Source organism: Eriocheir sinensis, chromosome 41, assembly GCF_024679095.1.
Source record: "Eriocheir sinensis breed Jianghai 21 chromosome 41, ASM2467909v1, whole genome shotgun sequence".
In the NCBI taxonomy this organism is placed as follows: domain Eukaryota; kingdom Metazoa; phylum Arthropoda; class Malacostraca; order Decapoda; family Varunidae; genus Eriocheir; species Eriocheir sinensis.
In genome coordinates, this window is record NC_066549.1 from 8,838,243 (window position 1) to 8,864,213 (window position 25,971).

The following is a 25,971-nucleotide window of genomic DNA, read 5'->3' on the forward strand; positions in this document are numbered from 1 at the left end:
TCGCCTGTTCCGTGGCTTGCTTCCCTTCCACCTCTCACTCGCTTATACCCTGTAGCTTTCTCTCCTTCGATCTCCCCTCTACGTCCTTCCAATAACGTTCGCGTCGTCGTAAGTTATTTTTTGTGTGCGCTTGCTTGCTCTATAGCTCTGTTGGCATATATATTTCAGCTTGTTTCTGTCGGTGTTTGGTCACTCAACAATGTTTTTAGTGTGAACGTCTGTGCCCTCGAACGACCTGGTCCTCTCCTTCAGTTATAGATAATAGAGGCGACTTCTCGTGAATAAACCGACTGTGTGTTGTTGTAGATCTACTTGTTCCCACTTGTCTCGGCCTTTGTGTTACGTCTCTCTCTCTCTCTCTCTCTCTCTCTCTCTCTCTCTCTCTCTCTCTCTCTCTCTCTCTCTCTCTCTCTCTCCGTTGATTCATTCCAACAATTTCCTTTCTTGTCAGTAATGGACCAAGTTTTTATCATTCTAATAATCCTTCCTCCAATTCTTTTCCTTCTCTCCCTCTTTCATATATCTCAATTATTTTTCCACTTATAGAGAAGTCTGCAGCTGAGAGCAGTAACCTCGCAATAATTTAATTTAGACTTTTACAGCAACATTACGTGTTACGTTTGTCTCGACAGGGGAAGCTCTGGCCGAGGACGTGGTGGATTTAGGGCCTCTTCTGGATCCCTTGTCTCGTCTTTATCCGCACGTCCACAATTTAACGTTATTGAGGGCACTACTAGTAATCAAGATGACCTCGCTCTGTGTAATTGGTTTCACGCTGAGGGTCACCACAAACACGGCAGAGGCTCGGTGCCTCCAGTTTACCCAGTGTTGATGGAAGAGGAGGAGCAACCAAATCAAGTCTACCAATTAACTCGTTCTTGACACTGTTACTGCTGAGAGACTTCGCTGTACGTCAATAAGTTCGCTTTCCTCCTCTAAACAACATATACGATTCTCTTTTGTTCATCTGATTCTCCTACTCTTTCGGTTAGGATATAATTACCATTTTTTAATTCTTCATATAAAAAGTTTCTACCGTTTCGTAAGTGATTACTGAATGAATTGGAGAAACGAATCCTAATGCAACGGAACGAAGCCACGAGGAGTCAGGTTGTGATGGAAGATCGTCATAAAACAAACAAGAGGCTTTCATATATTTACTCTCATATAACAGTGTCAGTCTTAATGAAAGCCTCTCTCTCTGCCTCATCCACTCCCCTTTAGTGAAGCAGAGCAGCGCGTGGCCTCCAGAAATCTCCAAATCTTCCCCTTATAAAGCCCCGGTGTCAAGTGTGCGACCGCTATTGTTTATCCTGCGGGGTTGTTTCACTCCAGCTTCTTTATGACTCCTGGATATTCACGTTCCTGAATTCGGTCAAGAGCACTCAATTTCACGGATGACGACTTAAATTAACCGCACGGCTCATCCCGGCTCGGCCCTCCACCCCGCCCGCACATCACCATCACCAGCGAGGGAAATAACCATCAGCACTCCTAACAAACGGTGGAGAGAGAGAGAGAGAGAGAGAGAGAGAGAGAGAGAGAGAGAGAGAGAGAGAGAGAGAGAGAGTTGAAATATAAGAAAATGAAAGGAATAAGCACTTAACTAGCAAATACATTAGGGGGGAGAGAGAGAGAGAGAGAGAGAGTAGAAAATGAAACGAATAAACAATTAGGAGACAAAGAAAGAATGTAAATTTAAGAAAATGAAACGGACAAACGCTTAACCAACAAACACATTACCTCTGTCTGTCCTCGGCACCTCCCCGTCTGGTGGCGTCGATCAAAATGCTGCTGGTTAGGGTTCGCGGTCTCACAGTGTGGCGATACGAAGCGGTTAGGGGCAGTGAAACACGATTTTCATGGATGGCGCTGACAAGCTGGTCACTGCGGGACCAATCTAATCTCTATGAGCTATTTCCTCCTTACTTTCTGCTGTAATGGAAACTTGACAACCTTGAAGGGTAATTGTGGAGAGTCACTCCGCGCCTCCAAAATACGATATTACGCCTCCATATTAAAGTTAAGGGACGAAATACATGTCCCTCAACCATAATATGAAGGCGCAAGTACTTAAAAATAAATGGCTAATCCCCTTCCCTAACGATCTTGGGGAGCCGTGGGAAATCTTTTTTTTTTTGGGTGGGGGAGCATTTAAACTACCCCAACCGAACTTTACATAACCTAACCTCTAAACGGGGGGGGCCTCACCCCCCTCGACCCCCCTCCTAACCAGAGGGGGGCACAGCCCCCCCTGAACCTCCCCCACATAACGCCTTCCGCTTATGAACGTAAACAGATACAATCACTTATTGGCATCCATCAAAATGGCGCTGCCCCACAGCGCCGCCATCGGGGGATTTATTTAGAAAATATATATTATCGCCGTCAGTAGAGCACAGAAACGCTTCATTTCAGGTAGACAGAATCATTCCATTACCTGCTTTTACCCCACAATTCTGGTCTTCATAGCCCTCCCCGCTACCAGGTGTTTTAAGTTTGTTGAAGTGGAGAGAAGTAATATCGCAGTTTATGTTTGATGCGTCGCTAAAACTAGAGAAGTACAACAGTATGTGAGACCTTGGAAAGGTTACTATTCTCGTAGGGGCAATATTGCAGGCGCGTAGTGACTCTCCATAATTACCCCTTGAAGGTGCCTGTCATTTACTTTAGTCACCCCAATATCGGCCTCCATCCTTGACTTAGGCAGAGCAATGCAATGAACGAAACAGATCTCGAGCGACTCACCGAACCTCTCCTCGACTCTACAAACAACCCCTACTTACCTACCACCAGTTCAGTCATTCACACACACACACACACACACACACACACACACACACACTCCGGTAGCTCAATCGGTAGAGCGCTGCGCTGCAAGGCTTCTCGGCCAAACAGGCGGCGGTTCGAGCCCGAGCCCCGCTCAGGCCGGATTCTTTCCGTTGACTAGGAGTGGTTACTGTCCCCCCTTGAGCAAGGGGTGTGGGGTGTGTGATGTGTGAGGTCCTGGCAGTATCCAGAGATTGACGATAATAAGCACTTGCTCACGTCGGGAGGGTACCTGCTGGCGAAAGCGAGTCCAACTCGTGATCAGGCCGTGGTGAATTACACACACACACACACACACACACACACACACACGAGTAATGCATTAGAAAACTGCCGTGTTTCATGATGAGCGTGATCACCTCCCACGCAGATACAAGGTACATTAGATAAAGAATAACAAGACAAATTAACTTAGTTGTATATTTTTCGGTACAAAACACATACATGGGCAGAGACGCTGATTTATAAAAAAAATATATATACAAAAATGATGTTTAAGAGTAAAAGTCTGGGAACACGGATAACGCAGACGATGTGTGTTCATCTAGCGTCCGTCTATATAAAGTCTTAGCAGTGGGCGCAGGAAGCAGGTAAAGGGAGGGACGGAGCTATCACAGCCTAAGCGGCAAGACTTCGTCCCGTGAAGGGCTGGGGCCTCGTGGTTGACAGGGCATGGGCGTGAGAGGGGAAGCAGCTGGGCATTACTCCATGCTTCTGCCTTTTGTTTTAGAACCTACACAAATAGTACATGTTTTCCCCTCCACTGGTGGTACTTATCATACTGTTTTTATTTATTTACTGCCATCATTCTGAAACACATATTTCTTGGAGGAAGATTTATATAATTTGTACTTGACATGTTACTGGAGAAATAACTCCATTCACACAATTCATACTCTTCAGGTAGCATTCATCACATCCTTAAAAAAAATATCATCCTAAATTTGCAGCTGAAAGAGCCTGAAACCTCAAGCGATACACTTTGCAGGTTATTTTCCTTGCCATGATATATAAAAGTTTCCGATTTGGTGCACCGTCGAACATAGGCTGCTTGACACCCTCCCCGTCGGCAGTATAACGCGATACAATGCAAAGTAATTAAACAATGGATGCAATGGACACGTGACAGGTTACATAGAAAAAGGCAGCTTTCAGCACCACTGGCTGAGCCACTGAGAGCCAGCACTTGCCATCACAGTCGCCCGGTGTGCAGTGTGCATTGTTTGTTCCTCTCTCCGGCCAGACATCTACACCAAGCGACCATGACGATGCAGGGAAACATTGTTGTGATGCCTCGGGGGCTTAATTAAGCTGTTCAGGGCCGGCTCCTTACTTGGACGACAGACATAGGCCGGGCAACTCGTGACGACGAATCAGGCGCACGGCGGTGGTACATTTCCTCAAGGCTACAATTTGGTACGAGACAACCGAATGCATTACCACGCTGTTACCTTTCATCGTGTGTTTGGAATTCTTGTAATGGAAAATACATGGCCGCCGTAATGGGCGGAAAAAGGAACATATATAAAAAAAAGATGTAATGTTCATCTGTAATGTTGTTGTAATTGTAACACAAATTTGCAATAATTTTGGTAAAGTAGCCCACCGTCCACAGCTTTAGGCATTACACTGCTCCGCTTCTGCAAAGGAAAAAAGGAAAATATAATAAAGAGCAGAAATGTATATATATATATATATATATATATATATATATATATATATATATATATATATATATATATATATATATATATATATATATATATATATATATATATATATATATATGATGAACCAAAGAATGACAAATGCTAAAAGGAAAACTAATATTAGGAGCATATATTTGTGTCAGACTATGCCATATGACTCATGTAGATAAAGACATTAACGGCAGTAGTTTTATTTGAGAATTGGATAAGATGATCAATACTTGAAGAGTTGCCGACTTCTTTTCTTCGTAGCAGTCACAGCAAGCAAAGTGTCTCGGACGACGCTACGTTAATTGTCTGGGCATTGTGCATTCGGTGAGGTGAGACCGTGATGCTTTTATCCTTATCTCACTGGTCTTAGAAAACTACGATGAAATAAGAAGTTTTCTCAGGGTTTGCATATATTTCCAGGGGGAATAGAAACCAAACGACAGCTAAAAGACAAAGGGCGATGATGATGCAGGCCAACTAAGGGGGGATATATAACTCTGTGAGAGTAGTGTGGGGGAGATGAGGTCGCACAGCAGGGCGATCAGCGTAATGTGGCGACTCTGTGTGGCGCGGAGCGGGGAGGGCGAGGGCGAGGGGCCAGCAGGTTCAGGAGGAGGTTCTGTTGCTGCTGCTGCTCTTTAGCTTAATTGTTACCCTCAGCCGCACCACCACCGCGCCGGGAAGCAATTAATGCGGGCGAACATAATTTGGGGAAATGAAATGTGCCGCACTGATACACACAGTGACGCTACTTAGCAATCTTGTGAGAAAAGAAAAGGTGACAAACCATCAGTCGCATTTACTGAGGAGCCGTGAGTATTGAGTTTATGAGCTGTGGAGCATAAATTGAACGATATTATGTGCTTAGTCATGAAGAAACACACTGTGGTAAGTACCTGACAATATACAGTGTAGCACACACACACACACACACACACACACACACACACACACACACACACACACACACACACACACACACACACAGTAGCTGAGTGGTCAGCGTGCTGACGCGGCTTTCACGAAGACGTAGGTTGGAGTCCCGCCCGCCGCGATAATGTTTCAGTCATGGCGGAGTGGCTTAGGGCTACCCAATGCTGTCCTGAAGACCACCTATCAACCCAGACAAAAAGAGGATCAAAGATGAGCTCCAAGAGGTAGCATGAGCCAGGCAAGATGGCGCCATTGTAAACACTTGTCTGTGCCACAACGGCTGGGGCCAACCACTAGGCTTCACCAAGAAAGCCTACCAGCGCCATAGGCCAAACGTAAAAAAAAATAAAAAACTATGCACTGGTTAGCTTGATCGCCTCACACACGAGAAAGTTCGGGTTCGATTCCCAGGCAGTGTTGAGTCGAATGGGCAATCTTCTTCATTCCGTACCCCCTGGCCACCCATCAGTGGGTGTCAGGTGGGGGATGTGTCCCGCCGCCCGGGGGTGTGGATGTGATGCGAGATTTCTTCTGTACCCAAAGATCAGTCACCTGAGTTCCAGGTTCATTCGGGAAAGGCACTGGCTGGGGATAGCGAGTTCGTACCGTAAGTAGACCATGGTGAATTATTCTCTCTCTCTCTCTCTCTCTCTCTCTCTCTCTCTCTCTCTCTCTCTCTCTCTCTCTCTCTCTCTCTCTCTCTCTCTCTCTCTCTCTCTCTCTCTCTCTCTCTCTCTCACACACACACACACACACACACACACACACACACACACACACACACACACACACACACACACACACACACACACACACACACACCTCTCTCTCTCTCTCTCTCTCTCTCTCTCTCTCTCTCTCTCTCTCTCTCTCTCTCTCTCTCTCTCTCTCTCTCTCTCTCTCTCTCTCTATATATATATATATATATATATATATATATATATATATATATATATATATATATATATATAAAAACACATGAGGAATCCAATCGTAAAGTTTATGCAGCAAAAGTGACAAGATTTACAATGTTTTCCATTTGGTCCACATGTATGATTCAGCAGACGGTGACGCCTCGAGAATAAAACACGCCCCACCACAACACCGGCCGGACCAGTTTTTCTCGCTCCACACAAACACCGCACACCAGCCCGCGGACCCGCGCTTCTCCAGCACTCACTCCGCCGAAACTCAGCCAGGAGAAGACGCGATAAAGAAAGAAGATTTTTTTTTGTGAGGACCGCCATCCTTCTTTAAAAGCTTCAATTCTTCCCTCTCACCGTCTATACTCAGCTCCCCTGACATAGCAACCGCTTACTCATCCTCAATCATCACTGGCATGTTCATTAATATTGTTTTCTTTTTCTTTTTTAGATTTATCTCGGCTTTCAGACTTCTCCAAAAAGACACCTTCTTAGTGTATATTTTCCTTATCTTTTCATCCACTTCGTCTCTTCCTTTTCACGGTAGTTTAGAGAGAGGGAAGCTAAAAGAAAATAAATAAATACTTACCTTGAAATTAGCATGCAGCAAACATAAAAGGTTTCGCAGGAAACACGCCCGAGAAACATGGATTTTTGTTTCCCTTTTCACCATGTGTGTGTGTGTGTGTGTGTGTGTGTGTGTGTGTGTGTGTGTGTGTGTGTGTGTGTGTGTGTGTGTGTGTGTGCAAAAGACTGTCTTACCTGTCTTGCTATCACGAGGATGATGGCACGGCACACCTTCCCCGGCTAGTGTCATCTCGTCCATCTATCAACTATGTGACTGTGCTACGTATATAAAACTAAGTAAACTCATCCTAAATTACTGCACTCCAAACCAAACTCAACGTATAAGCAACTCGGCATTATACAATTATTGCTGACTAGAGACCAAAACAGGTTGGCTTATTGGGCTCGTCCATCTTTCAACTCTGTGGTTGTGCTACGTGTATAACATCAAAGGAAGCGACATTCTTAAAACATTGCACTTAAATATAAACTAAAATACATGTAAAAGCTACTCTACGAAACGCGAGACAGACGAAGCCGAGGTCAGGTGTTAGACCCAATACAGCTCACGAGTTGCTCACCTGTGGGCGCCGGCTCACACTTGTCCAGCTCGTAGCTGTAGAGCAGGCCGATGGGGCAGGAGCGCAGGAAGGCCCTCCAGCCGCTGCCATCAGGCTGACACTCGTAGTAGTTCCGGCACAGCTCTTTCCGGCCCTGTTACAAATTGAAACAAAAAAAAAAGTTACAAAACCAGCCACATATTAATTAGTTCAGACAAGAAGATAGAGGAGAACAAAGCCGTTACAAGACGCATTTTACATCAACGAAGCTAGGATAAATAAAAAATGCTCTATACGTCACGCCACCATTTTTTTTTTTAAGTGTAAGTTTAAGAGACAACCTGTCAATTGGTAGTTAATTAATATAAGTGAATAGAGTTCAAGGAAAATATCTTTACTATTTATGTGAACTAAAAAAACAACGAAAATGCATATGAACAAAAATATCGTGTGTGTGTGTGTGTGTGTGTGTGTGTGTGTGTGTGTGTGTAAGGGGGATAGGGAAAGGAGGATGGTGTGTGTCTGTGTGTGTGTGTGTGTGTGTGTGTGTGTGTGTGTGTGTGTGTGTGTGTGTGTGTGTGTGAGAGAGAGAGAGAGAGAGAGAGAGAGAGAGAGAGAGAGAGAGAGAGAGAGAGAGAGAGAGAGAGAGAGAGAGAGAGAGAGAGAGAGAGAGAGAGAGAGAGAGAGAGAGAGAGAGAGAGAGAGAGAGAGAGAGAGAGAGAGAGAGAGAGAGAGAGAGAGAGAGAGAGAGAGAGAGAGAGAGAGAGAGAGAGAGAGAGAGAGAGAGAGAGAGAGAGAGAGAGAAAGCGACAAAGAAAGACGAACACAGATAGACAAGGGAGCGACAAAGAAAGACAGACACAGGCAGAGAGACAAAAGGAACGATAGAGAAAAAGACGGACACATGCAGACAGACAAAGATAGAGATTGAGATATGTAAGAACTCGTCCGCTAACAAAGAATATGAAGCGGAGCAATCCAGTGAAATATTCGTGTAGCTGACCTTGAAAACTTTGTCCCCTGCAAGTCCCTGAGAGAGGCGTGTGGATGGCGAGCCGGGAAGGAGCGGTTTTATACATATACACGATTTAATACTTATGCGAATTTTTTTCCGCCAAACATTTTTATCTTCAAGTTCAATACTGTTTCGTGTTTTGTGAGATGCATAGCGTATATATGTGAATTTCAAACAGTTCTCCTTAACTTTGCGTAATTATGCCAGAATATACACATTTGTTAAAGTCCAGCAGGCTTACCAAAACATCGAAGTATCGGAAGTGGAATAACGAAAACTGAACATTCAATAATTAGACTCCTCACATAGTAATACGTCTCTGTACATCGAAGAGGCAGCACAGGACGGAGGGCGGCACCATACCTGCGTCTCCCGGCCGCTAAGTACGGCGAGGAGTACGTACAATTGCGGTTTTGTATCTTTTTACCATCTCCGCACCTCTGCTCCCGCGCCCCGCTCACTTTTCCTCCCGCAGGTGAGTGAACTTTCCCCGCCTCGCCTCGCCTTGGGATCACGCACGATAACTTTTCCCGTTTTGCCCTTTATGCAGGTAACCTCCAGAGGGTTATTTTTTGCGACTTGCAGAGTTAAAGGAGGAGCTTCTCCACAGTAGCAAAGAAAAAGCCGGAAACATTTACGTGAGAAATTCCTGGCTACAACGCGGCTTATTTTCCAAGGAGCTGGGTACTCTCCACCTTCTCTCCTCCTACCGAGGCCTGAATATCTGACCCTCAGCAAGGAGCATTCAGAGTCGGGCGAGGCGGCCGGCAATTCAAACTCCCCAATGGCCGGCTATCACAAGGCTAAGGGGGTGGCATATGTGAAGGACGACCTCTCATTACCGACACACACACACACACACACACACACACACACACACACACACGAGAGCTGGTGCGGTGGCCGGCAGGGGTGAATGCATCAGAAACTGTCTCGTACAAGTGTGTCCGTTGAACCTCATTATTTCCCAGGTAATAAAAAGTTTCCCGCCTCGCCGCCGCATTCCTCCGCATTCACTTTCTCGCTGTGTGCACGTGGCAATGGCGCCGCTAATTTTTTTTTTTTTTTTTTTTTTTTTTTTTTTTTTTTTTTACATCCATGAAACGCCCATGAGGAGTTTTCCTGACACATAATAGGAAGGGGTCCTGAGGCAGCCCGGGAATCGCAGGTGATCAAAACCTCCGTAAAATAGCAATAACCGTTCACGGAGGCAAGGCAAAGAACATCAGCCAACCGTTATGGGAATGTACCACTTAGAAGGAACTATACGTTTTTATTACACTTCGCAGGGGAAAATTCATCAGCCTTTCGATAATAACTGTCTGGCGTTTGCCGTTCACAGTTGAACTCACCTTGAATACATTCCCGTCACAAAGCAGGTATTTATCACAGTAGAGACGTGAGATAAACTCTGATGCTGGCCTCAAGTTGTCCGCGGAGCAAGGCAGCTCACCCTCCTCCGAGATGTTGAGTTTGGTCGTGGCGCCGCACAGGGTGTAGGCTGCGGAAGAGAGGTGCGAAAGGTGAGTGACATGCAGGGTAAAAGAATAAAACTGGTCGGATACCAACAGTTTCACCAATATATATATATATATATATATATATATATATATATATATATATATATATATATATATATATATATATATATATATATATATATATATATATATAAATATATATATATATATATAAATCAAACATGACAAGAGTAGAGAAACCATTAAATTAACAAAATAGAATCATATCTTTGAAATTTGATTCAATTCCTAACTCCTCTATGTACGTTGTGTCAGTGATGCCATGAATTAGAAGTGACCTACCTGCGGGGGGCTTGCCGCACACCTTGTTGTCCATGTCGAAGGAATAACCTTCAGCACAAGATAGCTCGGGCGTCCTCAGCGGACACCTGATCTTGTCACAGAAATACCTGGTCGCTTTAACAGGCTGGCACACATTGTAGGTCTTGCATGTCCCCTCCACGCCGTGGCATTGGAGGTAAGGGGGAGTCGTAGGCGGTGGCGGGGTGGTGGTGGGCTTGACGCCGCAGGGGGCCTTGGCCAGGAAGGGATGGATACATTGGTCAAGCTCATCGGAGAATACTGTGCCAGGCTCGCACTCAAAGTAGTACGTCCAGTAGTAGCCGATGTTCATCCGGTCAACACATCTGATGTGGGGAAGATGAACTACATGAAACTTATTTACTACTATGTGTGTGTGTGTGTGTGTGTGTGTGTGTGTGTGTGTGTGTGTGTTCTTTCGAATGCCTTCGAATCTGTGAAGAAACTGTAGTGATATTGAACGAGAATTAGATAACAGGGCGCAGGGGAAACATATAGATTTCTTGAAGACACACGAAGATGGGAGGGAGACTATATAAAAGACGTCATGTAGATACGTAAAAAGTTCCAATGAAGAAAATGAATACCAACGTAATCTTTGATTTCTAGATGACAGTTTTTATTTTAGAGTCTAGTTGCTAACTGCACCATATGTCAGATATAAACAAAGTCAAGAGGTAAAGCAAAAAAATGAATTAAAGAAAAGAAACTAATTTTATGTTTAAGAAACATTTTCAAGTGCATTACACAGTAAATCAATATGTATACTTAAGAAGACTGAAACAAACACATCCTTTATTCGAACCAGAAATAAACGATCAGCGTAAAGCACTGGCGCAGGTGCTTTCCGAAAGGAAGATAATATTGGGAGGTTCTCCACCATTCTGATTAAAGTGAAGCGTCTGATCACGCGGTGGCCCGGTGATCGCCAGCCTCCACGAAGCAGTTTCCACCCTTAGTAACGAATTTGAATACACCTGGAACGTCACACCATACCCTTGTGTGTGTGTGTGTGTGTGTGTGTGTGTGTGTGTGTGTGTGTGTGTGTGTGTATGTAACTCAAGTGTTATTACATTCGATAAATCGCAAGGAACCGAAAGGCCTGCAATGAATAAGTCTTAAAACTCACTCCAACAAAACAACAACCAGCTCCCAGGCGGTGGGGGTGAGGGGGGAGGGTTGAGGGGCCAGCCTCACCAAGCAAGGGCTAGACCAGTGGTTCCCAACCTTTTTATTATATATATTTTTAAAAGATGAAGTGTGTCGGGCTAGACGTTACCATGCTGCTCTGTGTCCCTGTTTGTAAGTGGGATGTTTGTATGTGTGCTTGCCTGCCCGGCCCTTCTCATGACCGGCGCGCTCACTCTTCCCGAAAATGTGTGTGTGTGTGTGTGTGTGTGTGTGTGTGTGTGTGTGTTTCACAGTTAATGACTTGGGTTTTGTAGGATCGTTTCATGAATAGGTGCGTTATAGTGATAATCAAAGTGAGTTCCTTTGAAAACTCATTCTACATCATACATTGATACGAGAGATGGAATGAAAACAAATTCAAACACTTCTACGGCCCACTTTGAGTGCACACTTATCCAAAGAGCGTGAAACGTCTCTTTTATAAATACATTTCCATTAGTATGTTCAGAGACGCATGCACCAAACACACAAATCCTCCCTGCTACAGATTCAGCATCGCCCACAAAAAAAAGTCACTTGTCCAGTTCATATATGGAAGATTAAGGTAACGGTGGCGTCCCTCGTGGCGTTAATACCCAACTTGGTGACGAGCCGGATGCGTGGGTCGGGCCGGGCAGTGCTCCCTCCTCCCAGCGGGGCGCGAGGAACCCTGCTACGCCTACCCGTCCGTCACTATTTTCCTCGGTCTTCCCACTCGCCGCCACCCACGCGTCCTCACATACAAGGCCCGCACCGTTACTTTTCCCTCATTAAAAAGGATGTGCATGTAGATCCAGGCAGTAAACTCAATAACATTAGCGCTCGTGTCGTTTGGGCGCGCGCGCGCGTGTGTGTGTGTGTGTGTGTGTGTGTGTGTGTGTGTGTGTGTGTGTGTGTGTGTACGTTTCCACATCCGGATCCTCATAGAAAAAAAGTCAATCTGTGCCTAACAAGCGGACTGTGCTGCCGCTTCCCATCTCCTCGTCACCCTGTCATCTTCCATTATTATGCCCGCCACACACCTCATCCACCACCCTCCACCTCTTCCTCCACCCGCCAAACACGTCTTTCTTCACTCCCCCCTCCCCCCTAAGCCGTACCATCCACTTAATCCACCCACCATCACCACTTCCTCCTCTTCCGACCACCTAATTTTCCTGCTCCTCCACCAACCACTGAACCCATCTTCCTCTCCACCACCACTTTGCTCCACCTGCTCCACCCGCCTGCTCCACCACTCACCTGTAATACCAGCTGCAGTTCCTCGGGTGCGGGAAGACGCCCTCCTTCACACACTTCACCTTCGGATACACGATTTCGTCTGGGTAGCGAATGTCTGGAGGGGAGGCGGGAGGAGAAAAGGCAAGTCAGTGAGATCCTTCGAGCATTAATCATTCTACCTCCAATGATAAAGGTGACACTTGTACAACGTGTGTGGAGAGCTGCTGTTGTGTGACTTCTTTCTCCTTCTCCTCGTCCTACCATTGAGTTCTTCAGGGAGTGCTCAGTGTAGCTTTACCTGAACATGCTTGAACTAAATGGTATTGCTAATGTCGGGATGACACACACACACACACACACACACACACACACACACACACACACACACACATATAGCTATCAAATACATGAGAGCATCACCGTCTCTTTTAGCAGAAGCGTTTGCGTGAATAATAGTTTTCCTTCTGTTATCAGGTTGCTTCTTAATGTTGAAGAGAAGGTGAAGGAGCGGTGAGTCCTCCTTGCCCTCTCGTACCATAACCTCGTCACGCCTCTCACAAGGTCACACACACACACACACACACACACACACACACACACACACACACACACACACACACACACACACTTTCACCGTGGTTCATCTTCAAATTCCGTCACTTTGCTGGAAAATTTCTTGTCACTGATTCTCTTCCCCTGACCACAAATTTCCTTTCCAGGTCCCGCCAAGGACTGTCTTGAAGATTTCTCTCGAGATTTATGAATCGTGTTATGTTAATGCGTTTTTTAATTCTTCAGTGAGTCCTTTTTGTTTTATCCTCCGTAACCTCTCCACGCCCTAAACACCGGAATGAGGTAAAGATTTTAGGCAGAAAAACTTTAAAAAAACTCCTGTTTATCCTGTTTTATCTTTCCAGTTGTCCTTTACCTCACACACACACACACACACACACACACACACACACACACACACACACACACACACACACATACACACACATACACAAAGGAAAGACAGATACTTATTCTTATACCCTTAAATGCACTCAAAAGAAGAATACCACTCAGTAAAGCTACACAGAACTATCTATATTCTTATGTAAAATCTTTAAAGCTACGACACAATGTAAATCAAATCGTTTAAGAGAATCCTCCACAAAAGATCATGCAAGAAAACAGTTGACAAACAGTAAGAGAAAGTAAAACCCAAAAACAGGAAAACTGCCAAAAACTGAAGGCGAACCACAGAGTAATGTATGCAAAGAGTGAAGGGAAAATTAGGAAGAAGAAAACCAACGGAGTGTGACTGGAAAAAAAGAAATAAAAATGCAGAGAAGACTGAAATAGACGTTAGAAAAACACAAAAGGTAAAAATAAAAAAATGCTTACGACCTCTAAAGTCAAATAAACTAAAAGCATTTCGTTAAACATTATCGATAAGGATCAAGCAGGTGGCAAGGAGAGGATGAAAAAAAAAACAGTAAACCTTGTGGGTCGAAGAACAATAATTAATAGATAAAACTCACGCGTCGGATATGCAACAACGCCGAGGAAGAAGCCGCAGGGAGGAAAAAGGATAATTGAGGTCATATCTATTGACACCCTTCACGGAGCAGAGTCACCCAGTACACCTTTAATTAACACTACATAGGAAGGTTGTCGGGTGGCTGCATGGATAACTTGGGGAGGAAAGGACAATGCTCGCCTCACCGTCACCCTCTCCTACCCTTCACCCACCACCCACACCTGCACCAACCTGTCCACCTCATCTTGGCGCTGCACAGGAAACCGAGGAGGCACAAGGTGGTCTTTAGGGGTGTGACAGATAGGAAGAAAAAACGCGAAGAGGGAGAAAATTATGCTGTAAAAACCTGCCTGAACTTGCGCGCTGCTGTGTGTGCGTGCGTGTATGTGTGTGTGTGTGTGTGTGTGGAGAGAGAGAGAGAGAGAGAGAGAGAGAGAGAGAGAGAGAGAGAGAGAGAGAGAGAGAGAGAGAGAGAGAGAGAGAGAGAGAGAGAGAGAGAGAGAGAGAGAGAAAATAAAAAAATAAAAATACACACCAGCCTACAGTAAACAATAAAGCAAACCAACACAAGGGCACAGCACAACAGATCCCTCCCTCCAGCAAGAGTGAAAGGATAAATAGGCGGCGAGAGGGCAGGAGGAGCCCCACCGCACCAAGGGACTTCAGGCTCCCTCTGGCGGAAACTCAGCCCTCCCTTGACACCTCCCGCCTTACGATATACATTTGCGCACCACTTCCCGTCCATCCTGCAGGAGCCTTCATGCGTGCCTTAACACCACCGGACCAGAGATAACCAAATGACTATCGCCTGGCGCAGTAGTAAGACGAAGCAACACAATAGAGGGGGCCAGAGAGGAAGACAAATAAACAACAGGGGGCGTGGAGGTCCCCCCATCAATAAAACTGAAAGGTCAGAGTTGAATAGAGACACCAGGAATAGAAGGCTCGGCTCTTTCACTGAGGGGAGAGGGGAAAGCCGAGGCGAGGGCAAGGGAGGGCGGCGTACAGGTGATCCGAGTGGTGAGCGGCACGTATTAAGGGGAGAGGGACAAGGGAGTGTTGCAGCGAGGCGTGGGGACACGTGTAATGTGTTGGACAAAGGTAAAAGGAAGAGAAGAGCACTGCACATAAAGAAGATCCTGAAATACTTTTGGAAGAGGAATAAAAATGATGGGATTTGACTCACGGGTGCTGTCGGTTTACCTCGAAGGCATATCTAAACGTGAAACAGCGAAAAGTGTAAGTATGATGGATTAGACGCTCAAAACAAGAGAAAAGGCGTGAAAGTTAGTGAAAGTAAAGAGTGAAAGCACAGAGAGTGTACAGATTACTAATGTAGGGGTCAGTGTCTCAGGAAATAGCGGTTTCCCATAATTTGCGGTGAGTAACAATGGGCGATAAATCATAACGAGTAGCTCTAGGAGAAGAAAGTGAATGGTGCAGCGTGATACGGATCTGTGTGGTTCCGCTGCGTCCTGTAATGTGTGGCGGGGGGAGCGGCATGACTTGATACGTTAGCTGACAATATGTAGCCCGGCAATGTAGTACAACGGTCGCTTCCACTATCGTCGACTGTGGGAATAACAGCGCAGCGAAGGTGACATTACGAGGGTTAGATGTCCAGTAAGGATGATTTAGTACGTGACGCTGCGCTGCCACTACACAGACTCTACATATACCTGAATGGAAAGTGTGTGTGTGTGTGTGTGTGTGTGTGTGTGTGTGTGTATAGTACCACAAAAAGAGTATACAAGTCCCTGTGAAGTGGAGCGTTCCAGTTGTCGGGCGTTTGATAAAGACAAGACCCGTTGATTGATGATGCCTCCTTTTGGGTGTCTACTACTGAGGGTGTTTGTTGCCGTTGTTGTTACAGTTGAAGTGGTAGTAGTAGAAATAGTAGTAGTAGTAGTAGTAGTAGTAGTAGTAGTAGTAAAATTTGCTGATGCTTTTGTTGCTTTATAATCAGCTTTAGCAGGGGTGGTGGTGGCCTAAGTAGTGTAAGTGGCTGTTATTGTTACACGCCCGTCTTAAGCAAGGTTGAGTGACAAGGGAACTGGTTGTGGTCAAAAGGCATATTCAGTAATTCCTGAGGTTGGATTAAGAGAATGAGGGGAAGGTTCAGAGGAATAGAAGCTGCCACGTACTGTTAGGTCCTGGTTTGGCTGCGAGGACGACCGTCGCACCCAGCAGGACCGCCAGCACCACTACACCACACTGCGCAGCACCCATCTGTGGAGGGAAAGCGGTGGATCAGACCTCGCACAGGACACCGCCATGCTTCGTGCTAGACACTCCGGAGGCAGATGAGAGAAAACAATGAGTGGAATAGAAGCACTACCTGGTGTTATGAAATAGTACATTCCCCGCACACTCTTTCAGGAGGGGAGTAACAAGACACCTCTCCAACCGAAAGTGACCCTCCCCTTTGGCCACCCCAGCTGTTCTCAGGAGCAGGGCTTAGTGGGCTATATTTTTTTTGCTCTTAAGCTGCTTCCTATAATGTAAAACACACACACACACACACACACACACACACACACACACACACAAGCATATATATCACTACAAACACTACGCTGGCCAACTAAATGTACATGGCGTAAATATTAACACAGCCTTCAATCATTGTTAATGAGTGTCATGGTCATAGATAATCCAATCCCATGTTTTCATTGAAATCAAAACGTTGTGATATTTTTTACCCAAGCCAACAGACAACAAAATTATAACGGTTGCTATGTATAAAACTGAAAATTAAATGTAGATGATCATGAAAATAGAAAATAATAGTAAATTTACATAAAGCATAAGCTAAAATGGTAACATATATATGTATGTGTATATATATATATATATATATATATATATATATATATATATATATATATATATATATATATATATTTAAATACATAAGTAAATATATATACAAATAAACTGACACACACACACACACACACACACACACACACACACACACACACGTGACTGAGGCTAATACGCCACGCACGCAGACCAAGTGGGTTAATGAAATATATTACGCGGAGGAACTTAATTCCTGGGACGCGTGTAAAGGCGTGGCGGGATTTCATTTCCAGCTCGGGTGAAAACAGCAGTAAGTGCCGTTATGTGCTCCTTTCAACTTGTATTTTGATTGCTTTCATTTACCTGAGAACCATTAACGATATTTACAAAGAGGATCTCTCTCTCTCTCTCTCTCTCTCTCTCTCTCTCTCTCTCTCTCTCTCTCTCTCTCTCCTCCCTTCCCTATCCACAGTCCACGGTAGCAGTACTAAAATCCATCTCCATTATCAAAAGGGAGCACACACAAAAGAGGTCAACGGCCCCGCGAGCGACGACGAGACAAGGCGGCTGGGGCGGGGCGGGGCGGGGCGAGGACCATCACCCTCCCCCCACCCCCCCCTCCCCCCTCCCGCGCCTCGCAGGTTCCCGGATGCGACCATTAGGAACATTCATAGAAACCAGGCGGAGATAAGACCTGGAAACATTAGTCTTTTTTATGCGGTATGTAATGGCGGCCTCGACTCTGCTTCTGCTTCGTGTCACCATCGGGGAAGTGTTTTATTTGGTTGTCAAGACTGTCTTCATCACGAGCCGACGATCCAGTGTTGCGTTGGGCGATTTTGAAGTAAAGAAAGTTAAAAAGCAAAAAGGAACGCATGTGTAAGGACCAAACACACACACACACACACACATACACACACACACACGCCAGGTATTCGGCCTTGCAAGGTAGTGAGTGAGCAGCGCCTACAGGTGAACACGAAATTCTTCAGGTGTAATTAGAAGAAATTTACGGATCCGTGTCTCTCTGTTTATGTTGCTGAGGAGAGAGATATTGTCCTAGCTTTAGAATTATGGGAGAAGCTCTGTCTGCCAGCCCGTTTGTGCCTATGTTTGAGAGAGAGAGAGAGAGAGAGAGAGAGAGAGAGAGAGAGAGAGAGAGAGAGAGAGAGAGAGAGAGAGAGAGAGAGAGAGAGAGAGAGAGAGAGAGAGAGAGAGAGAGAGAGAATGCCATTAAGAGAAAACAAGATGAAGATTATTCAAACAATTTCTGGGGGAAGGAAAACAATCTGGAATGAACGTGAAAAAAAATCCATGGCCCCATTTCTCTTGCGTTCCTCCACTTGTGCCTACTCTCTATCTCCCTCTTTCCGCGCGCTAACTGACCGTAACTGTTTCCATTGGGGCCGTAAACTGAAGACGTTAACAGGCGCCCACATCAACGTTCATTCCGCTAACCGATGCAGCAGTCCCTCCTATCACCGGCAACGACCACTAACAGTCGCCCTCCGTCATGCCCACTCCCTAACAGCCATACCCGACAAGCTGATTCCTCTCCGCCACTCGCTACACCCCGCGGAAAGGAAGACGAGGTGGCCCCCTTTATCCTACTCGCCGTGAGATTAAAATAGAACTGTGGGGGGATCGAAGTCACTCGCATGGAAAAAAATTGGGCCAGAGCGTTAACAGTAATAATGTTGTAATATATCTTCAACCGGGGTCTGTCAGCTCGTTGGCCGCCGACAAGTACTGTTTTGGACATGTTAAGCAATCTGCAACTCCCTCTCTTCTGCCTCTCTACTCGCCGTGGCATTAAAATTGAACTAGACGGAAAAAGTTGGGTTAAAGAGAAGAAAGTTATGTCTGTTTTGGTGTCTTTCAAACTTTTGGGACATGTAAACCTACCGGCGCTATAGCCAAAACGTAAAAAAAAAAAGCTATCTACGAATCCCTCTCTCCTATCTTCTTCCTCCTTTATGCTTTAGTGTTATCCTGTTATTTTCAGTCTTCCTCATCGTTGAAGTAACAAAGGAAATGGCAGCGATGAAGAGCTCAAAGCAAGGCACTCCACGCATCTCTTTATCCGGCCTTCCGTGATTTCCTGTTATTGCCTCTGTAAGCCATCAACACATCCCTCTCTTTTGTCCTCTGCCTCCTTTCTGCTTTAGTGATGCCCTGTTATTGGTACTCTTCCTCACCGCTGAAGTAACAAAGGAAATAGCTACCTTAAATGAGAACAAAGTCATGGCAGTTTTCGTCTTTCAAACAAGGCGCATTACTTCCTCGTGGCGTTTAAATCATAACACCATGCATTTCCTTATCCTGCCTTCCGTGATTTCCTGTCATCGCCTCAGCCTCACCCTTGCCTTGGCCTTTCCACTCTTTGAAGGCCTTGCCCCTGCTCTTCCTGGTCATCGCACAAGAGGTCACCGGAGACAGCGTGGTGGACCGGCTGGCACAAACATCCATGTCCCTCTCATAAAATAAACACAAAATTCTGGTTTAATATGTGGCCGTAATGACAGGTAATTATCCACAACTCCCAGTCATAATTATAATCGAGAGGGTAGTTTACAACATTTATAAAATCCGACGCACAGCAAAATATTATGTTCATGGAGTATAAATTCCTGGGCAAAGACATTACCGGTTACACGCGCACTAAAAACAAAACCACTGGAATATAAAGATTATTAGCTTATGTTAACACGGGTGGGGTGGGGGAGAGAGAGAGAGAGAGAGAGAGAGAGAGAGAGAGAGAGAGAGAGAGAGAGAGAGAGAGAGAGAGAGAGAGAGAGAGAGAGAGAGAATGCATATGCAAACTAAGATAAAGCTGTCCGCTATGATCAGATTCTGAGGACAGGAGAATAAAACTTGTCTTTGCGAGCTGACAGAGTGGAAGACACACACACACACACACACACACACACGCACACACACCACCACCACCACCACCACCATCTCGTTTAATATGTTCTCCACGTCTTCTTCGAGGGCCTACTTTCCTACTTTCTTTTCCTTAACCCTCCTCGTCCTCCTCATCCTAGGCCACTGCTCTTCTCCAACTCCTTTAGTTGTTTTCCTCCTCCTCTTACTTCCCCCCTTCCCCATTCCCTTCTGCTCCGCTTCCTCCACTCTGAGGGTGAACGAGTATTGGGGAGGGGGGGGAGAGAGGTCCCACATCGTCCATGTACCCGTCACGCCACCTCCTGACCCCCTTGAGGGAAAGCGGAGAGAAAGGAGGGAAATCGGAGAACTAATGGAGGGGGAAAATGTGAAGAAAAAATGACGAGTAACGGTGTTGAGATATCTATGGAAAATGTAATTAGGTTTAGGTCAATACCTATATGAGACCAATGTGAGATATACGAAAAGATTACAAGTCCGGAATAGTTGGGAAGATAGAAGATAAATCTGAAATGGGAGAGAATTTCTCAGAAAAAAAGTTTTCCCATTAGCTTGTACATTATTTTTCTTTTTACGACCAATCAAAGTGAAATCATATCCTCCCGATTTATTTTTATGGATGATATAAATTTTCCTAAAAGATGGTCACTGAATTTGAGGGCGCACACTCTGCTATCTCAGATTACCTTCTTTGAATGCACAACACAGCCAAGTCAGGCTGAAAAGTCTGATAAGATGTTCAACAACAACCAGTTTTCGAGAGTTCGTAGAAAACTTTTAAAAAAATATTCGACAGTCGTTCCCCAGATGCATCAAGGAGAGGGAAAAGCTTCAAGCAATATTTGTGAAGGGGACAGTCGGAGGAGCGCCCCTGAAGCCCCACACATGGCTCGCCTGCACCTGTCCTTCCCGCACCTGGCGCGCCAAACCTGCTGCAGACGATTCTATCGGCAACGAGGTTCCTTAACGACCAATAACACCAGGGCAGTTGCGGCCTTTGTACTTTTCCTTATCCCTGCTCTAATGGTCATGGTCTCTCTCTCTCTCTCTCTCTCTCTCTCTCTCTCTCTCTCTCTCTCTCTCTCTCTCTCTCTCTCTCTCTCTCTCTCTCTCTCTCTCTCTCTCTCTCTCTCTCTCTCTCTCTCTCTCTCTCTCTCTCTCTCTCTCTCTCTCTCTCTCTCTCTCTCTCTCTCTCTCTCTCTCTCTCTCTCTCTCTCTCTCTCTCTCTCTCTCTCTCTCTCCTCCTTTCCCGCCTCAGCGTTAACAGTAATAATGCCATAATATATCCTCAACCGGGGTCTGTCAGCTCGTTGGCCGCCGTCTGGCCGGTCTTGAGTCTCCCTGGGCGGCTTTCTAAACATTATAAGTAGAATATCACACAGGCTCCAGATCCGGCCCGAGGGCTAACTGTATCGTAATGGTGGGTTTCAAAAGGGGAAGTGATCCTCCTGAGAGAAGGGAAAGCAGGTTAATGCCCCGAAGTGAACTGGGCAAAGGGGTGGGAGTTGCCGGGCGGGGTTTCTCACGAGCCGTCATCTGACACCCAGCTCGACTTTACCTTGCGAGGACGTGCCCTTCAGCCATCATTTGCCTGCCATGTACCGTCGTGTTCCCCCGCACCGATGCATTAGCGGTGAAGTTGTTGCGAGACTACTTGTTCGCCATGCAGGGCGGGGGACACTCGGCGGCCTGCGGGTTCTCCTTCACCTAACGAGGAAATGCCAGCGCGGGCAGCGGAGTTTTTGTGAGTAAGGAACTGGGACGTTGCCGTCTTGGGGTGAGGAGTCTTCATTTTTTTGTCATGTAAAATATTAGCATCTGATACTCCATATTAAGTTAACGTTAGACATTTTTGCTACTTATGGCGGAGCAGTGGATACCATCAGTCCACCTATACGTCTATTTTTCTACTTTTTCATCTGTACATATGTGGGCATAAGTAGACAGATGGATGAACATTATCTATAAATTACTTAATATTCTAGGGTATCAGCCGCCATGAAACATATAGATGAAAGAGGTGGCGCTGACAGTGTTTGAGGAATCGACAAACATGCATCATCGGAGAGCCATGTCAGAGGGAAGGACAAGACCGCAAAGACACACGCCGCGACACCCGAGACGAGTCGTTAGTCCGCCTCCTGGAGCCCGGCGCAGCGCCTGGCCCGACACTGACAAAGAGAGGACTTGCCCCTGACTGACAGGTACTGGCCGGTCCTGTTCAGACAGTGGCCAATTAGGGAATGATAAACCATGATCAAGTAGCTTGCCTGCAGAAGTTTTTAAATCATGCAAAGTCTTAAGGAGGAACACACAAGCAAGAAAGGTAGCAATGCATGCAATCATATGTGGTGTGTGGAAAACAAATGATATATTTTCTGATTATGGTGACAGAATACAGAAAAAGTAAAACTTTTAAAAGGAAAAAGAATTTTCAGTGAAAAAACAAAACAAACAAAAACAACATTCTTGAATACGTGTGTGTGTGTGTGTGTGTGTGTGTGTGTGTGTGTGTGTGTGTGTGTGTGTGTGTTCGGAAGAAAAAATCCCTTACGAGGAAATGGGACACAGTGAGTGAGGTGGCAGGGTGGTAACACTGTCTTGATGTAGTTCGAGGGAAGGGCGGGACGAGGGTGAGAAAGAGAGAGAGAGGGAAAGAGAGATGCAGGGAGGCAGGAAGGTGAAGCTGATACTTGCAATGGCTAAGAATCCTGTGCCATAGTTTAATTAAGACTAGAGGGCGTGCAAGGGAAGGGTTAAACCTGAAGGAAGCCATCGATATTGAGATAAGACTATACATAGTTAACTTTACCCAAGACGATAGGAAAACAGGCATGAGAAACCGGTGCCTAAGGTGACTTTCCATGGGAGGGGAGAAGGACAGGACAGAGAATACGACGAGGAAAATGAAACCCAAATGAAGGCAATGGAGTCGAGGGAGGAGGACGGGACGGACCAGGGAGGAGGAAAGATTGGGGTTTTATTTTTCCTGGGAGGCCAGAAGATGGAGGGGAAATGGATGGGCTTCAGGGAGGGACAGACTTTGCATGATGAGTTCCGGTGATGGTGCGGCGCTAGGAGAAGGCGGATGAGTGGGCGGGAGAGAGGAACAAAGGAAGCGTGGTTGCAGTCTCTCGTTGTGTATGCATGAGGTCGCTGCATCACCCCTTGGAGACGCTGGCAATCAATGTGGTGTTGATGGACGGTGTCATCCACCACTAGTTCAGGAATGTTACGAAGAGGATGCTGTGCACGATCCGCTACGTGTGTCCAGGAGGAAAACACTGTTCGCATCCCACTAATCGTCTTCAGTTGTGGGAGTTTTATTTCTCACTGTCCCCAAAACTTAACCTATAAAGTCTCCCTGTTTCTCTCTCTCTCTCTCTCTCTCTCTCTCTCTCTCTCTCACACACACACACACACACACACACACACACACACACACACACGCGTCACCTCCAATCGCCTGCCCCCACACAAACAAACATTACCTATCACAACCAATGTATACCTGACAGAATACCTCAGCGGCCCGGCGCATTAATACTAACGGAGGAGCGTCAAGCAGCACTCCTATCAATCCCAGTCATTCCCAGAGGAGCCGGGGCGGGGTGAGGGAGGGAGGGTAGGCGGGAAGGATCTGGTTATGAGCCTCCCTTTCATAGGCTACCTGGCAGGGCTGGCAAGCGGCGTCCCTGTGGTCAAGCAATCAATACTCCAACACAACGATGATTGAAGGCTGAGAGAGAGAGAGAGAGAGAGAGAGAGAGAGAGAGAGAGAGAGAGAGAGAGAGAGAGAGAGAGAGAGAGAGAGAGAGAGAGAGAGAGAGAGAGAGAGAGAGAGAGAGAGAGAGAGAGAGAGAGAGAGAGAGAGAGAGAGAGAGAGAGAGAGAGAGAGAGAGAGAGAGAGAGAGAGAGAGAGAGAGAGAGAGAGAGAGAGAGAGAGAGAGAGAGAGAGAGAGAGAGAGAGAGAGAGAGAGAGAGAGAGAGAGAGAGAGAGAGAGAGAGAGAGAGAGAGAGAGAGAGAGAGAGAGAGAGAGAGAGAGAGAGAGAGAGAGAGAGAGAGAGAGAGAGAGAGAGAGAGAGAGAGAGAGAGAGAGAGAGAGAGAGAGAGAGAGAGAGAGAGAGAGAGAGAGAGAGAGAGAGAGAGAGAGAGAGAGAGAGAGAGAGAGAGAGAGAGAGAGAGAGAGAGAGAGAGAGAGAGAGAGAGAGAGAGAGAGAGAGAGAGAGAGAGAGAGAGAGAGAGAGAGAGAGAGAGAGAGTGTGTGTGTGTGTGTGTGTGTGTGTGTGTGTGTGTGTGTGTGTGTGTGTGGCTGACAGGCAAACCGACAGAGGGCACAATAAAAAATGAACGAGGCGAAATGAATGGACACAACACGCTGACAAACACAATAGCATGAAACTGTTACACGAAAAACCTGGTCAACAGGAGGTGTGTAATACATGACAATGGGAGACGAATGGACCCAACGTATCATCATTTTTCCTTGGGTGCTTGAATTTGTGAAGCAGCAGCAGTGGCGTAATGAGGGTTAGCAACTTAAAAAGCACTTGTGTAAGGTGATTAGAGCAGTATACATTAACGATGATGTGTTGGGGAGGAGATTGAAGATGACGCATTATTAGAAAGAAATTCGAGGACCTGATTTTCCAGGTGTTTGCTCGACAGGTTATGGGCGCGCCGCCGGTCATTGTGTAGTCGATTCACCGCAATGGTTTTGTTCAATAAATCAGAGATAACACCAGCTACTTGGGGCCACACCTGCTGCACCCGTCCCGCCCTCACCCCCGCTCCAGGACGAGTTTGTGTGTGTGTGTGTGTGTGTGTGTGTGTGTGTGTGTGTGTGTGTGTGTGTGTGTGTGTGTGTGTGTGTGTGTGTGTGTGTGTGTGTGTGTGTGTGTGTGTGTGTGTGTGTGTGTGTGTGTGTGTGTGTTTAAAGACGTACTTCTGAGTGAGAGCGTTTTCCTTAACTATTTATTTACTTTAATTATCTCCGTCATACAAGTTACACAAGAAACCTTTTAAGCTGGAACATTTTACCCTCCCGGCTAACATGATAAGGTTTTCAATTAATTTTACTGCAGTATAAATTTTGCAATTATTTTGTTCATCCTGAGGCAGCAAAAGAAGTGCTACCAGTTTAAAGGACGATTATGATGTCTAAGTTGGTGCCTAACATGAAGCCTCTCGGGCCAGGCCTTCCACTGTCCTGTCCAGGCTGTCACCTGCCGAAGACATGGAGAAAATTAGTATTGAGTTGAAACTTCCCGTCAGAGCGCGGCATAAACCATCAGTCCGGCCGTGACCTAGACCCAATATTCAAGGTCAGTAGCTGTTCTTAATTTTTCTTTCTTAAAACATTTTCATCTGAGTGTGTAAGACAACAACACGTGGCCTGGGAGGAGGCTAATGGTCCATTTTCTTAAAGGAGGCTCGTCAAACCAGGAGGCAGCGACATTTACTTTCAATTTTGCTTGAGCAAACTCAGCTTTAAGTGAAACTGACGGCAAGGACCCCGGCCTTGGAGGACGGTTCACGTGGTGTTGCTAAGATGTGCATTGTGCTCTCAGAGTCGCTTCCGCCTACAAGTAGCCAAGTAGAGAGAGCAGTGTCGCAGGGGAGGGATCATTTTCAGTAATCCAGAGATATAAAAAAAGAATAATATGAGAAAGAAAATTAAAATTGGTGTGCGAAATGAATGTGGGCTATTAAAATATTAAGGCATCATTCAGTTCAACATAACAAACTGTTCCGGAGAAGGAGGAAATAATGTTACTTATTTGTTTACGTATACGAAAAGAAGCATACATGAACTGAAATTTTAGGCTGTAAAAGAAAATGGTGAACAAATGGCTCACAATGCAGTGTGCACACGTGCTATCTGCAGACACTCACACGAGGCGTTGCAGGCACGTACGGAAACAAAGCCCAGAGTCTCGACGGTCAAACCTTCTACACATTGTCATGAATATAC

The 25,971-nt window shown here is 45.9% G+C and overlaps 1 protein-coding gene across 1 annotated transcript in view; it reads right to left on the reverse strand.

The window, feature by feature from the left end:
* Positions 1 to 3,235: 3,235 nt before the first annotated feature.
* LOC127009619 (uncharacterized) overlaps positions 3,236 to 25,971 on the reverse strand; it is a 23,175-nt gene continuing 439 nt past the window's right edge. Inside the window, exons 2-7 of the mRNA XM_050882849.1 lie at positions 16,429 to 16,513; positions 12,781 to 12,874; positions 10,351 to 10,694; positions 9,880 to 10,028; positions 7,534 to 7,666; positions 3,236 to 4,469 (exon numbers count right to left, since the gene is read on the reverse strand). Of these exons, the coding sequence (XP_050738806.1) occupies positions 4,447 to 4,469; positions 7,534 to 7,666; positions 9,880 to 10,028; positions 10,351 to 10,694; positions 12,781 to 12,874; positions 16,429 to 16,513 (828 nt within the window). The 3' untranslated portion in view covers positions 3,236 to 4,446. The remainder of the gene's footprint in view (positions 4,470 to 7,533; positions 7,667 to 9,879; positions 10,029 to 10,350; positions 10,695 to 12,780; positions 12,875 to 16,428; positions 16,514 to 25,971) is intronic.